This window comes from Falco naumanni, chromosome 5 (assembly GCF_017639655.2).
Source record: "Falco naumanni isolate bFalNau1 chromosome 5, bFalNau1.pat, whole genome shotgun sequence".
In the NCBI taxonomy this organism is placed as follows: Eukaryota; Metazoa; Chordata; class Aves; order Falconiformes; family Falconidae; genus Falco; species Falco naumanni.
The window spans coordinates 49,468,932-49,483,745 of NC_054058.1; the positions used below are offsets into that span (position 1 = coordinate 49,468,932).

At 40.7% G+C, this 14,814-nt stretch overlaps 1 protein-coding gene across 7 annotated transcripts in view; it reads left to right on the forward strand.

Annotated features, from left to right (window-relative positions):
- Positions 1 to 874: 874 nt before the first annotated feature.
- The window catches only part of PNPLA8 (patatin like phospholipase domain containing 8), a 42,447-nt gene continuing 28,507 nt past the window's right edge, over positions 875 to 14,814 (forward strand). For 2 of the 7 annotated variants that reach the window (XM_040594234.1, XM_040594235.1), the window contains exons 1-6: positions 876 to 1,079; positions 2,055 to 3,271; positions 4,622 to 4,771; positions 5,990 to 6,141; positions 7,848 to 7,942; positions 13,245 to 13,416. In XM_040594234.1, the coding sequence (XP_040450168.1) occupies positions 2,147 to 3,271; positions 4,622 to 4,771; positions 5,990 to 6,141; positions 7,848 to 7,942; positions 13,245 to 13,416 (1,694 nt within the window). In that variant the 5' untranslated portion in view covers positions 876 to 1,079; positions 2,055 to 2,146. Of the gene's footprint in view, positions 1,080 to 1,235; positions 1,386 to 2,054; positions 3,272 to 4,621; positions 4,772 to 5,989; positions 6,142 to 7,847; positions 7,943 to 13,244; positions 13,417 to 14,814 lie in introns of those variants that run through there. The other 5 variants (XM_040594230.1, XM_040594231.1, XM_040594233.1 and 2 more) reach the window with 5 other exon arrangements.

Genomic DNA, 14,814 nt, shown 5'->3' on the forward strand with positions numbered 1-14,814 from the left:
CAAGGGCTGAAAAATATCTTGCATCAGGAGATACGGAAAGTTCAATCTGTTTCACAGTATAATGATTAGAATACACAATGGATATAAATTTTCCCTTGGGGAAGAAAACACCAGGTAAGAAAATTAATTTTACTTTTTAATTTGTGAGAAAGAATGAAGCAGATGACTGGACTCTGAAACGACACATGAAGTATTATCCTCCTCATGAGGTGAGGCCTTCAGCAGCCCACTGAGGTGTTCACCTCATGAGCCTTCTGCAGTCACCACCCTCGGTGCAGCCAGCTTCAAAGAAACTGATTTCAGACAGTGCAGGTGGGAAGCTCACAGGCCTGTGCTGCTCCTCAGGCTGGCTGGGTAACACCCATGTGCCCCCTAACCCTGTCAAACCCATGAAACGCACACAGTCTGTGATCCTTCTCCAAGTATTAAGCGGGAAGTGCGGGGCGTGCGGCCACAAAAGAGCCAGCCGCGCGGTACAGCACCAGCACCCCCCCCCCAGCCTCCGCCCCAGCGCCTCCGGGGCGCGGCACCAAGAGCCTGGCGCCGCCAGCAGCCTCACGCAGGGCCAGTCCCGCCGCCGCCACCGACGGGACACGGGGCCGCCCTGAGGCGAGGCGTGCCCGCACCCTCCAAGCCCCACCCGCCGCGTGCCGCTCCGCACGTAGCCGCGCCGCGCCGCCCCGCCCCGCCCCCGCCTGCCGCAGCCCGCGCGCAGCCTCCGCCGCCTCCTCCCCGGCCATGACCTAGCACCGCCCTGCGGGCCCCGCCCCGCGCCACGCCTCCTGCGCCACACCGCCCGCCCCCCGCCGCTGCCCCCGCCCCGCCTGGTGAGACGGCGCGTGCCTCAGCTGTTTCCGGCGTGCTGGGCGCGGCGCAGGCGCCGTAGCGTGGCCCGGCCCGGCTGGCGGCCCCGCGCCGCTGCCGTTGTCGCTACCGCCGCTCTCCTGCCCGCTCCGCCGGGGCGGCACCGCGCGGGCCGCGGCCCCAGCGGTCGGCCCCGCTCCCGAGGGCGGTAGGCCCTGCCTGGCGCTCGGCGGCGGCCTGGGGAGCGCGGGGAGGCGGGAGCCGTTGCCCAGCAGGTACCCGCCTCCGCCGGGGTGGGCCGCGTCGCCCCGGGGGGTGTCGGTGAGCGCGTGCCAGGCACGCGGGACTCGCGTGCGTGACGCAGGGGTGGGTGTGGGCGCGTGACGTGCGGCGGGGGCGGCGGCCGGGGCCGCTCCGGGACTCGGTGCTTGTTTACGCGGCCGCTCTCGAAATCGTTTCTGCGAAGTGGCGCAAGGCGGGCAGAGCCCGTGCCCCCCGGTGCCTATATAGCCCCGGCCGCGGCGGCGGGCAGCAGGAGCGCTGGCGGGGCGGGCGCGGCGCCGGCAGCTGCCGAGGAACCTGTAAGTAAGGCGGCTGCTGCTCCCTTGGCGTGGGCCTGCGGCCGTGTGTGCCTGGCTGACCTCTGGCGCTGTGGCAGGAGCCAGGGGAGCCCGAGCTTGCTGCTTAGGCGAGTAATGGGTTTGCTCCTGCGGTTTCAGCAGGAGCTTGTATAGCCGTGTGAAACTCTGATCCACCCCAGAAACATCTCTCTTTGTAGAGTAAGGGCTATATACAGCCTTTTGCTCTTAAGTTAGGAACGTTTTGTTGAATTTGTGGCTTTATGCTGAAGTTTGCCCAAAGAATCGGTGTGCTTCCTCTTCTGGGAGGAATTCTGCAAAGGAATGGTGATACATAATGACAGTTTCATTTGAAATTTGGTCTCTCTGTACGAGTTTCTCTTCATTGGAAAGACCAGCAAGCAGTTTTCTGTATGTCACTAAATACTTTCAGCAAAGTATTTGTTGTGGAGTGTTGCTCAACATGAACTTAAACTGGCCTTTAAGGAAGAATGTGTTGAAATAGAACTGTTGGGATAACACTACCATATGTCCTCAGCGGCAGATATCCCTGTAAGATCATTTTATTTGATTGTCTTTACTGAAAGAATAAGCGGCCTGCTTTAAGCAACATTGTGGGTTTAGTTTAACTGGGTTTAGGGTTTCATTTTTGCTTTCTTTTTTCTTTTTCAGATAACACGGTGATAGGAGACTTATTTATTGAGATATATTTTCTGGAATGAAGTAGACAAGCAACGTAGAAAAGGCTTAATTATTTGTAAGTAATGACAGTTCACTTCTCTTTAGACACCTGTTTGTTCTTTGTGATTAACCCAAAAAGTCTTTGGTGGAAGCAAAGAAACAAATACCTGTATTTGTATAGACCTAAAGTCTGCTGGAGGATAAATCATGCCATTCACCTGAGAGTTTTTCATACAAGCGAGCCTCAGTGTAAATGGGCCAGAAGCAGAACATTTTGGTATAACAAATACATTTACAGCCATGACCTTTTATACTACAGAGTTTCTAAACTTTTAACTTCTTCTTCCAAAGGACTTACAAAAGTGACCAATCGCATGTCACGAATTAAGAATACTATAGAATCTGTTTCAAAGGCAGTGTCTGGCACTCACAGTGAACTGGTTTCACGGATAGCTCGATTAAAGTCACACTCAGGTACTCTGGGAAAAGCAAATAAAAGTAATGCAGATGCAAATAACATCAGTGCAAATCTGGAAAATGATAAACAAGTCACAGATGCCAGAACTCAGGAGGATTGCAACAGAGGCCCAGCTGCAAAGATACCCAGTTGTGCAAATGAAGACTCAGAGTCTGTGTTAGGAAGTTCAAGTGGCACTTACCAAGATACTTCGGAAGATTCAGTGTCTACTAAAACACACCTTTTTCATATAAGCTACTTTTCTACAAATTTTGGAGAGACTTACAACTTCATAGCTGATCATATCAACTGGTACTTTAATAATAATTTTGTTATGGATCAAGAGAAAAAAAGGAATGCTTTATTACAGGAGTCTAAAAGCAAAGAGAGGAATAATCTTAATTCATCAGAAAATCCTGTAATAAGTGAAGAAAAGACAGTGGATTCAGCAGCTGCTTTAGCTCCTGAGGCAGAGACTCTGGGTGCTGAAAAGACAAATACCACTCTTCCAATTTCCACTAAAAAAAGTATTGTAGACTTTCTTTCCTATCCCAGTAACAGTGTACAAGCTTTTGTAGACAGTTACATTGGTGGGTTGGTTCCCAAGTTAAGATCCGATACAAAAGTTGTTTCACAAGAAAAGAGTAAACAGCCAGAACAAGAAGTATCTGAGAAGGATGAAGAGGACAAAGCAAGGGAAGCTAAGACTGCAGAAGAGAAGGAAAAGCATCTGTCTCTTCAGAGAGAAAAGGCAAGTCTTTGTTTAATGTTATTTCTTTATAATTGATTTCAATGTCTATTTTATACAAGTGTATATATATACATGCATGTGTATATCCCTATATGTAAACATATATATTTGTATACATTAAATATACACTTACATAAGTATATACCTATGTACGTACTTACTTACATATAAGTACATATGTTCTTATATAAGTATGTGTGCACACTGTTGTGGTTTAGCCTTGGACAGCAACAGCAGCTCACTCACTCCTGCTCTGTGGGATGGGGGAGAGAATCAGAAGAGTAGAAGTGGGAAAACTCGTGGGTTGAGGTAAAGACAGTTTAATAGGTAAGCAAGAGCTGCACACGCAAGCAAAACAAAACAGGAATTCCTTCACTACTTCCCATGGGCAGGCAGGTGTTCAGCCATCTTCAGGAAGGCAGGGCTGCATCATGTGTAATGGTTACTTGGAAAGGCAAACATCACAACTCCAAATGTGTCCCCTCTTCCTCCTCCTTCCCCCATCTTTATATGCTGAGCATGATGTCATACAGCATGGAATATCCCTTGGGTCAGTTGGAGTCAGCTGTCCCAGCTGTGTCCCCTCCAAACATCTCGTGCACACCCATTCTACTCGCTGGAGTGTGAGGAGCAGAAAAGGCCCTGACCGCGTAAGCACTGCTCAGTGGTAACAGAAACCCCTGTGTTACCAACACTGTTTTCGGCACAAATCCAAAACATAGCCCCATATACTAGCTACTATGAAGAAAATTAACTCTATCCAGCCCAAACCAGCACATACACATATATAAAATCTATATACTTATATATACACATACTGATGTAAGTTGTATAAGCTTACATATACATACATATGCTTATTTATAAGTATATAGATGTATGTATATAAAAACCTTTATATCCTCTTTATATAAGTACATATATTTATGTGTAAATTTATATATACGTGTGCATGTAGTGTGTGTGTATATATATGTTCATATTGTATAGGGATCGGGTACATAAATATAGATAGATCTAGTTGCTTCTTTTTTGTTGTAGTTACAGTAATCTTACACTTCTTCATGGTCCAAATGCTGTGATTTCAGAATTGCCCTGAAAATACATCTGAGTACGTGCTGATATGTTTGTTTGGTGTATTGTTGCTGTGAGCTGTCCAGTAAACAATCAAAAAGTTGCCTGTTTATGTTTAAGCAATGCTTACTGGGAGCCTGTAGTAGATCTCTAGTACAACATGTTGTCCATTACTTCTGAGAAATCTTAAAATAACAGTTTGGAATTAGTCTTGACAAATACTGTACATTTCTTAGAGTAGTTTCATGTTATTTTTATAACTTTATCTTTTTTTAGATTATTGCAAGAGTGAGTATTGATAACAGGACTCGAGCTTTAGTTCAAGCCCTACGAAGATCCTCTAATAGAAGAGTCTGTATCAGCAGGGTTGAAGAACTCACCTATCATCTTCTAGAATTTCCAGAGAGCAGAGGAGTTGCAATTAAGGTGCAAATAGTCTTCATGTTTAGACAAAAAATAAATATGACAGATAAGTGACGTAAAATAACATAAAACTTTCTTTTCTGGTTTTGTGGAATAGTAATATTTTCTATTTGTGGAGATTACAATGTGAATGTATCTTTATAGCTGTTTTTTTAGCTAGTTCAAGCAGGTTCACATGCAAACTATCAGTAGTCTAGCTAAAGGCTTTTCAGATTGCAGTGTTTAATTTAGAAGCATACAGCATTGTCATGTGGATAGGTAATATAGCTTAGTGTAGTGATAGGCGAAGGTTGTACACTCTGTACTCTGTTGCAATTGACCAGATAGGAATGTACAGTACAGTTGATCTGCATACACACAACAGTTTTTATGCTTGTTTGCATGCTTCCTGTGAAGAGAGGTGATATGAGTGTAGTATTCCCGTCACGTAAGTTCATGTTATCTAGTCCTACTAATTCTCTTACCTGCAGCGAGAGGATGAGAGGCGGGTAGTAGACTGTTCTAGTAATACTAGGCAAATCACATTATTTGTCAGTCTCATGTCTTTTTCCACAAGATGTGAGAGGTGTGTGATGTGAATTGTGGAATTTCTGGAAAACAAATCTTTGGGAATAGAGTGCAGGCCAGGTGAACCATCTGGGCAGGGTACAGGTTGGGCATCCACATGAATAGATGTGAATTACTTTATTATGAAAGAGTACATTCACTGCTCCGGTTTTGGTTATAATACTTCATATATTTGTGATAATAATTGTATGCTTAAAAATTACTCAGTGTGAGGAAATTTTTTAATTTTTGTTTTGATGTTGGTGTAATTAAAAGGCATTTTCTGTTTTGAAACAATGTTATATTTTCTCAACAAAATCTGGGCTTTTAGCTATAATTTGTGTGCTCCATACTTGAGTTTATATTTGGCCAATGTGACATGAAAGTAAATAAAACTAAACTGCTGGTAAATACAACTTTTCTAGCTATTAAAAAATTTACATTTCACTTTGATTAATTCTGATAGGGATTTACTTTAGCAATGAGGTGTGTACAACATAATATTGGAGTCCTTTCCCTTGTTAGAGAGATGAGTAAATACAGATGTAAAGATGTTTACCTCCGAGTTTAATATATTGCTTTTATAATTAAATGCCAAATTAGTAAATTTGAGCATGGATTCTTTTGGTATAAACATATATAGTTAGAATGAAATATCTTTGTATTTATCAATAGGAAAAAATAATCCCATGCCTACTGCGACTGAGACAGGCAAACGATGAAAGTCTTCAGGCTGCTGTTAGAGAGACTTTAGCTATAATTGGATATACAGACCCTGTGAAAGGCTGGGGAATTCGAGTCCTTGCTATTGATGGAGGAGGTACAAGGTAAAACCTCTGTGTTTTTTATATACTTGTAGCTTTTTTCATACTGTAACTGGAAAGAAACTTTCAGTTTCTCTTTGATAAGTTTGTGCCCAAAGATGCAATGTACAATTTACAGTTCTGTTCCATTTGACTTATTCAAGTGATGGGTATTATTTTTGAATGCATTTGTGCTTAAATTTCCATGCATTAGTAGCCCTATGACACTGAAATTGCCTGTTAGCTACACACTTAGTGCTTGGATTGGCTCACTCTTCTTTGGAAGTAAATTAAATGGTTGTTTGAGTTAGTCTGCTCCCAAGTCTGATCTTGGAAATACAAAATTGGTGTGAAATGCTAGAAGTAGTTTATGATTGTGTTGTCTTGTACTTTTCTGGAGGGTGATCTGCCTTAGCAGAGCTGATGTCATGACAGAATGAACAGACTAGTGGTGAAAGCTATTCTATCCATGCTGATGATTTATATTTCTTCTACAACTAACACTTTTTTCCCTTGAATTTTTGCGCCCCATGTCCTTAGTAATGTGTGCTGTAGTTCTGCATGAATTTATGCACCTACCATAATTTTTGAAGAATAGTGGTAGAGGCCTGTTCATTAAATATGAAGTCTGATGTTTAATAAAAGCTGTGTTTTCAGGCCTATTTGAAGTCTTGTTGGCAAATATTTACTGATTAATGAATCTTTATTGGTAGAAAGTGAAGTCATTGCAGAAATACAATTTCACGAGCTCTTTGTTTCCTCAGAGTATTTTTTTACTTGCATCAAAGTCGGTTGTCTTCAATAAGGAGTGAGCCTCTGTCACAACTTCAACATTTGTGTTTGCAAAAGTTCATGGTAAACCGTGAAGATTTTACAAAGTAGAAGGAAGGATGCTTCACATATGACAGCATGATGCCTGTATGCATAAATGAAGTGTGTTAATTTTTCTGTTAGATTTCTAGGGGTGTGTGTGACATTATAAGACACCTTATCTTTAGAAAGTGTTGTCTGCATCTATAATGCTAAATGAAATTAGTCCAGAGAGTGAGCCTAAATACTGACTACTGGCTGTTGTGCCACTTAATTGATGATGTTCAGCAGGTTATAGTTATGGACTGGGTTGACTACTGCTCTTCAGCACAAGGCAGGACAGATTTGGGAGCAGCATGTAGGAGGTGCCATTCTCAGCAGAACATGTTGGCAAGATGGTGCTCCTTTCGCTATACACAGTTCTTCAGCTACAGCCCAGCAGAAATAGCACCTCTCTCTGCTTGCCAGATGTTCTGTTTCATGTTGTAGAAGCATAAGTCTGATGGGTCTGGAATGCATCTGACTATTTCAGACACACTGAATTGAAGCAAAAAAAATTACAGACAGAAAAATCCTGTGCCCCAAGGGACATTATATAAGACCAAACTTTAAGTGCTGTGTGGTGTGGATGCAGCTAAAATCTGTCCTGAGTCTGCATCCACAGAAGATGTTCATTCCTGAGCCTTTGCTACAAAACAATATGGCTGTAGCGGTTGCATGCTACTTTTGGTATGCCTGAGTATGTAATTTATATTTAGTATTCACCATTCCCTTATAATTGTTTTCTGCTACCCTTTTATTCCCTGAAACATTCAGGATTCTTGTAGTTAGAGTGAGTTATAATTAAGCAAAGGTGGACTTAATTAGAGCTATGTAAGATAAAACTACCATTGTATGTGAAGGGGATTTTTTTGTTTCAGGGGTTTAGTTGCACTTCAGACTCTACGGAAACTAGAAGAACTAACTGGCAAGCCGGTTCATCAGCTTTTTGACTACATTTGTGGTGTAAGCACAGGTAATTGTTGATACAAGTTGGAGTTTTGCTATCAATATAGTAAAAGAACATTGAGAATAAATGTAGATTTTTGCGGAACTTGCTGATTTCTGACTTTGAGTGTAAGCTGGGAATGCAGAGGTGTGATTTTTAAAGTTGGGTTTTTTTCTGAATAAGAACTTTGGGTGATTCATGATATACTTGTAACTTCAAACTGATTTGTGAGGTTTTTAAGTGAATGTGAAACCTTCATTTTGCACACACATACAAACATCTTAAAATCTGTTTATGGGCCTTTACAGACAACTAAGGTAGTGGCTCTCAGGGACTGATCCTGGGCCAGTAGTGTTTCCTGTGTTTATTAATGACCTGCACAGCAGGACAGAGTATGTCTGTAGCAAAATCTTGGATGATCTAAATTAGAGGAAGTAGTCAGTACAGTGATGCCCTCTGTTTGGATTGGCCTGTACAGGCTGGACAAATGGCTGGACAGGAACCACCTAAAGTTCAGTAAAGCCAGGAACAAAGCCCTCCACTTGAGATGAGCTGACTGGCTAGAAACCAGCTTTGCAGAAAAAAGACCTGGTCTTGTTAGAACAAGTTGAGTATGAATCATCAGTGTAGCCTTGCAACAAGGAAAGCCGACCACATACTGGCTTCTGTGCACAAGAACATACCCGACAGAGACGTTGACTCTGTTTGGCCCATGCATACCAGGGTTTGGGCTCCTCAGTAAATCCTTAATCTGTTGGGTACATTTTACATACTGAGTCTGAGAGAGGGCCAGGGGGCCAGGGAACTGGAGATCATGACATATAGGGAGAGTGCAAAAACTGGGTTTATTCAGCCTTGAGAGGAGATCAAGGGGAGGCCTTACTGTGTTTCAGCTAATGGGAAAATACCGAGAAGGTGGAGCTAGATTCTTCTTGAAGGTGCACAATCATAGGAGAAAAGCCAACAGACAAGTTGGAATATGGGAAGTTACAATTAGGTGTAAGGAATCATATTTTCCTTGCAAGGATGGTTGGACTGCAAGGAGTTGCCTGCACAGGCTGTGGAATGTTCATCCCTAGAAATACGCAAAATTCGGTGGAACAATGCCTGAATAACCTGTTTGAACTGAAGGTTCCAACTGAACCTGTTTGAACTGAAGGTTGGACTAGGTGACCTTTAGAAGTCCCTCCCACTCTTAATTACTCTTGTGACTCCTTGATAAGTTATGCCTCCCTAGGAAGTGAGAAACTCAGAAGCATAAGGTTCTTTTAAAAAGACAGTCATCTCTTTCAGAAATTATGCTAGACAGTAGCAGCATAATGCTGATTTCTAACATAAGAGTTATGCAGCTGTTCAGTGGTTCAATTTGCTTTAGAAACCCACGTTCTTCACTTTTTTACGCCCTATGCTTATCTTCCATACAGTTTAATTGAGAAATAACGTTAAATGCAGATCACCGTGAGAAGCTATAATGTGTGTGTTTCCAGAGATTTGCTTAATAGGTCCAAAATAGAGAAGAGGAGAATATTTAGGTCTACTAGACAGAATTTGTTTATAGGCATGATTTATATAGTTCCTTGCTTTAAATTTTTAATAGTCTTTGGAAAAAAATCCCATGTTAGTTAATTTTGCAGTACGTGGTTGTTTCTTTGGAAGGTAGTTTCACTACAAAACACTTCTCTAATGTCTCCTTCAATCATAATAAAGACATATTATCTTTGATGGAGAGGGCTGCTGTTCTTAATTTAATTCCACTATTCTGATAAGAACTAATTTTATTCTTAATTCTTCACCAGATTTGGGGGTTTGTAACCGTTCATAAGTACTTAACATGTTCTTTTAAGCTTTGCTTACACTACCAGGTTTTTGTCTGCAGTAGTCCAGCTTCCAGTAGTAAGTGGCAAGACATGGATGGGAGAGGTTATACTTACCTGTCGGCACGTGCTAGCGGTGTGCCATTACCGTTTGTGTCGGTGGTTCTTATGCCAATAGGTTTTGCAGAAGCTTGCAGTTGGATGACTTGTGGTTTACAAAAGTGATGTATTAAATGGCAGGAAGGGTGCCTCTTGTGCAGGTTTGGGGTTTTTTCTGCTCTGCTTTTCATCTCTCAGTATCATTTAGCTGTTTTGCCTTTTGAGGTTTAGAAATAACCAGTTTGCTGTGAATTAGCATCAGAGTCCACCTTTGTAATTTAGCTTCCCTGTACTTCTTTCCACTGGTTGTCACAGGGTGTAAATGCAGGCAGTCCCAGAGAAAGATCACTGTGATGATGCAGTGATGGGCCCTGCATACTTAGGTCACTTGCTTGTTGCTGAAATTTGTATCTGAGTATGGAAGTACCAGAAAATCTGCAAGCACATGCAACACGGTGATGACTACTGAACTTTTTTTATCAGGAATTAAGTTGATGTAAATTCTTTACTGTCTGTTCCATGCAAAAATCCAAAGATGAAAAAAAGGCAGTTGAGAGGAGGAAGTGCCATTGCCCCATGAGAGCTGAGCTGCTAGGAATTCTGTGAGGGTGATTATCACTGTTTTTCTAGAGTATGACTTGCTTTTGTAGATGTGCAGAGCTCTTAACCCATTGAGGACAACTTATCTGCAGATATGCTGTGAATGTGGCTTGTATGTTCTTTTCGCTGCTACTGCAGTCTCCCAGTGTATTAAAGATGTTAAAGATACTAATAGTGATGCACTTACAATTCAGTCACAGGGAGCAGTTAGTAACATCAAGAGTACGTGAACAGGCAGAGTGCATACTCTACAACATTTTCAAATGTGGTGGTCTCCTCCAAGAATTATAAAAATACAGCTTGGTTTTTTTACCTGAGTTTCTATATTGAGCTAATAGTTAGTGGCATTCAGATGCATCGTATGAGGAATTCAGTCATTGTCATACTGGTATCAAAGGTTCTCTAAGCATATTGTTTTCCAGTGCATTTTATTACATCCGAATTGTACTGGTATCTTTGATTATCAGTTTTGGATGTATGTGAAGTTTGCATAAAGACTTTACATAAGGATATTCTCCCAAAATACTCCTCCCAAGCTGTTAAAAACAGCATAGGGCTAGTGCCCCAGTGTATTCTTGCAGCCTTCAGCCATTTGCAGATGAGAAGCCTCCTTAAACAAAGCTGGCATCTGTCTGTTGACATTTTGTTTTGTTTTGTTTTAACCCATGTTGTCTTTCCGGTTCTGAAATGCATTTTGAAAATATTCCTGATAGAAGAAAAGTTTTTTCAGGAGAACTCATGAATAAGTCAAGTCATGGTATCATACTGCTGGGAGCATCATCTCATTTCCCAAGGGGAAAGATCAGCTGTGTGTATTTCACTATTGGCAATTTCCTAAGAATCATGTCAGACTTCTTCAGAAAGTCTGTGCTAGTGCTCCAGTGTCTACATTTTTGGGGAAAAAAAATCCAAATCACTAACGCGGCTCTTCTGTTGGAGTTCAGATTTGTTTGTTCTTGTCCTGACTGCTCAGGAACATGGATAACTGAATCTTACTTTTTTTTGCAGCAGCAGCCTTCTGTTCTTTTAAAGGCTTTTGTCATAGCATATTTACTCAGACTTTCCTTACAGACCGATTTTCTTCACCTGTGATTGTTTTTGAGGGACTTTTGAAAAAAAGAAAAACTACACAATTGGTCCACATCTTTTTTGAAGAATGTCATTCGGGTCCAGATACAGCACTGCAGTTGAAGTCTTACTAGTACTGAATAAAGAAGGAATACTTCTGTCTTTCAAGTTACATTCTTGACTGTACTGTGTCTTGCTAGGCAGCTGTATCCCTGTGCTCTTCAAGATAGGCTCCTTAGCCTCCTAGGTTTTATTGAGGTTGTTTTTTTTTCCTCTTGTTGTTGGGCATCAAGGGTGAGATGGTGGTGAAGTGTAGGTGTCTGTGATACAGAGCAGGATGTAATGGAAGCATCAGAAGCTTTTTTTCACTAGGCCATCTAGCAAGAGCCTGCACTGTATCTTGGATTTTGAACTTACTTTGTGGGGGTCGGTTACCAACCGGCAGGTTTCAGCAGAGCCCTTTAAATGTGTACCTTGACTCTGGTATTATCTACTGCCATGTGTGCTGATGCAGACTGCAGGTTTTGGTGCTGTTTCTTATGAGGTGAAGTGAAAATGAATTTGCATTTGGTATGAATTTTGACTCCTTGTCTTTGAAACTGTTCACCAAAATAGCAAATGCATTATATTGTAGAATTGGTGCTGGAGAGTTACAAGAAAAAGAAGAAAGAAGGTAGAAGAAGATTTGCATGACTCAGGAAAATGGTGTTTCTCTGCTGGTAGATGTTTATGTTGAATACAGGCATTTGGTGATTTGGCAATCAAGTAAGGGTCTCTTGATGAAGGTTTTTGTCAGGTAGGCCCAGGTTATATCAAGCATGTGTGCTGCATTTCAAAAAATTGAGACCATCAGTCCACTGACACTCAGCTGTCGTGGCAAGTTTGTGAGAGCAAAAGAAGCTTGGAAGTAACTTTTCCTTTAAGCCACCTGTAACTTTCTTTATGTAGTTCTTTCTGCATATGTGTTTTATTCTTAATCTATTATAAGAATTTGCTCCTGTTAAAATGTATTTTCTTTTCCAAATTGGAAAAATAATGCGTTTTAATTATTCCTAATGCTTTGTTACATGTCCTTACAGTATTACACAGTTGGATTTCAAGTTTGTATATGTCCCTTTCAGTTTAATATATCTAAGAATTGTAGCAATGCATTAATTGTGTTTTTCCACAGTCCATTTTGTGGTATTCTGCAACCGTGCTTTTTGGATTTTGTTCCTTCAAGGGTAGGTCATAATTTTTTTAGGCACACACTAGATGGCAGTGTGTATGAATAACTAATTGTAAATGGTTGCAACCAAATGTATTCTGAACTACTCAAAGCTCCCTTCTTTTTACAGAATTTTCCTAGAATTTTTCTTTACTGACTCAGTTTGCCAGATAGCAAGTAATGCTCCAAATATATTTTTAATACCACAGCATAGATTCTTCTTACTAATTTCTCTTTCCAAATAAAGCAATGGATTCATTTTGCCTTCTGCCATATATTTGTTTGCAGGGATGAAATCTGCATAATGAGATATTGCCATTTTTCAACTTCTAGTTTTGTCTTTGAAAGTAGATTTCTCCTGTCTTGTTTATGTCCTTTTGAGGCATAGTTTGTGATCTCTGAACAGGAATTTAGTGATATAACTATCATTTGATCTTCCCTTTTCAAGATAGATATTCTGCTAACCTATGAACTACATTAAATGGGAATCTATAATCTTACTCCAGGCTATGTTTTACAATTCAAAATATTTCTTTTTCAGGAGCGATACTAGCTTTTATGTTGGGATTGTTCCATATCCCTCTGGATGACTGTGAGGAACTGTATCGCAAGTTAGGATCAGATGTTTTTAAGCAGAATGTCATTGTTGGAACAGTAAAAATGGGTTGGAGCCATGCCTTCTATGACAGTGATATATGGGAAAAAATGCTCAAGTAAGTAACAAATGATCAGGTGAAAAGTAATTAGTATGTCTGAGAGCCTTTGGGTTTGTATTGTTTCACTGGTAAGCAAATTCTTAAAACTAGAAAGGATTAGCATATGCTCTTATTCTTTTTGAAATAGCCATTTTCATATTTACCAAAACCCTTAATGTTGAAAGCCCTTAATGTAATGATACCTGTTTCTGGGGAATAAAGTAAGCTTTAATGCATGATTTCTGATTATAATCCTGTATGCCTGCCAGCTCTGCTTGATCTGACTCATTGTAGATCTACAAATTGGACTTAGCCGCCTGGTGCGCCTTTTTTCTTATACGAAACATGGTGAGAGCTGAAATAGTGTGCTGTAGTAGGGGGGGTTAATTTTAGCTGCTATATCGAGGAGTTTTGTCCATTGCCCCTTTCTTTGAAAAGGGAAATGAGCTGTAAGGATTGCAATGAAAAATTGTTCGCTGTGTCAAGAGTTCCAAATGAAATGGTATTTTTTCATAGATCTGCATACAAACACATATAATGGATATTCAGGAAAAGTCATTGAAAGGAATTATGATATTACAGTTTTATTACTTAGTTTTATTCATCTTTATTTGTATTGATAGTTCCATTCTTTATAGTTTTTAGCAAATGAATGTCATAGTGCTAGGTTTTGGGAAACTGCTAACGAAAGAACTGAAACAACCTTCTCTGAGAACAAATGAAAAATAGTAAAAAATTTCTTTGGATAGGTAATGACATGTTCCTTTGGCAACATGATTAATGTGTTTTATGAGATTGGAAGAGTTTTTTGTAGAGATTATAGCGGAAATACTTGTGCCGCTTGAGTTTTAAGCATCTCACTACTTTACTGAAGTGGAGAGAGGCTTCCAAGCACCACTTCTCTGTGCTCTCATATATATTTAGGAATAAATGTGTTTAAAAAATTAATATAATTCTTTTTTTTTCTCAGATATTTGAGTTCCTCTTTTTTTAGAAAAGGGTTTTTTCTCTGCTTTTCTTCTTTTCCTGCCCAACTAAAAGAGTTTATGTGAAAATCAGAATTGCCTCATGTGAAAGTATTTTAAATGCCTTTAATTAAAATGCTATTTTTTTTGCAGCCACATGTAACACATGAGGGAGGTAAAGCACTCTGCTCCTGTGCAATGGACAGAATGCAGGCAGTTACTTTATTATTCACAAAAAAAAAATAATTCATTTTAGTGGACAACAAATTACTTTTTCTTGACCTAATTCTGCATTGTTGAAGGGAGGTGCTATGCCTACAGAACATTTTACTGAAAAAGCAGGGATTCCTGCAGGCTTCCTTGAGAGGTAGCCTAGAACAAAGGGAACTGAAAGGTTATACAGCATTTCTGTATGGCAATAGGAATGTCAGGTCTCTAACTTTCAGTCATT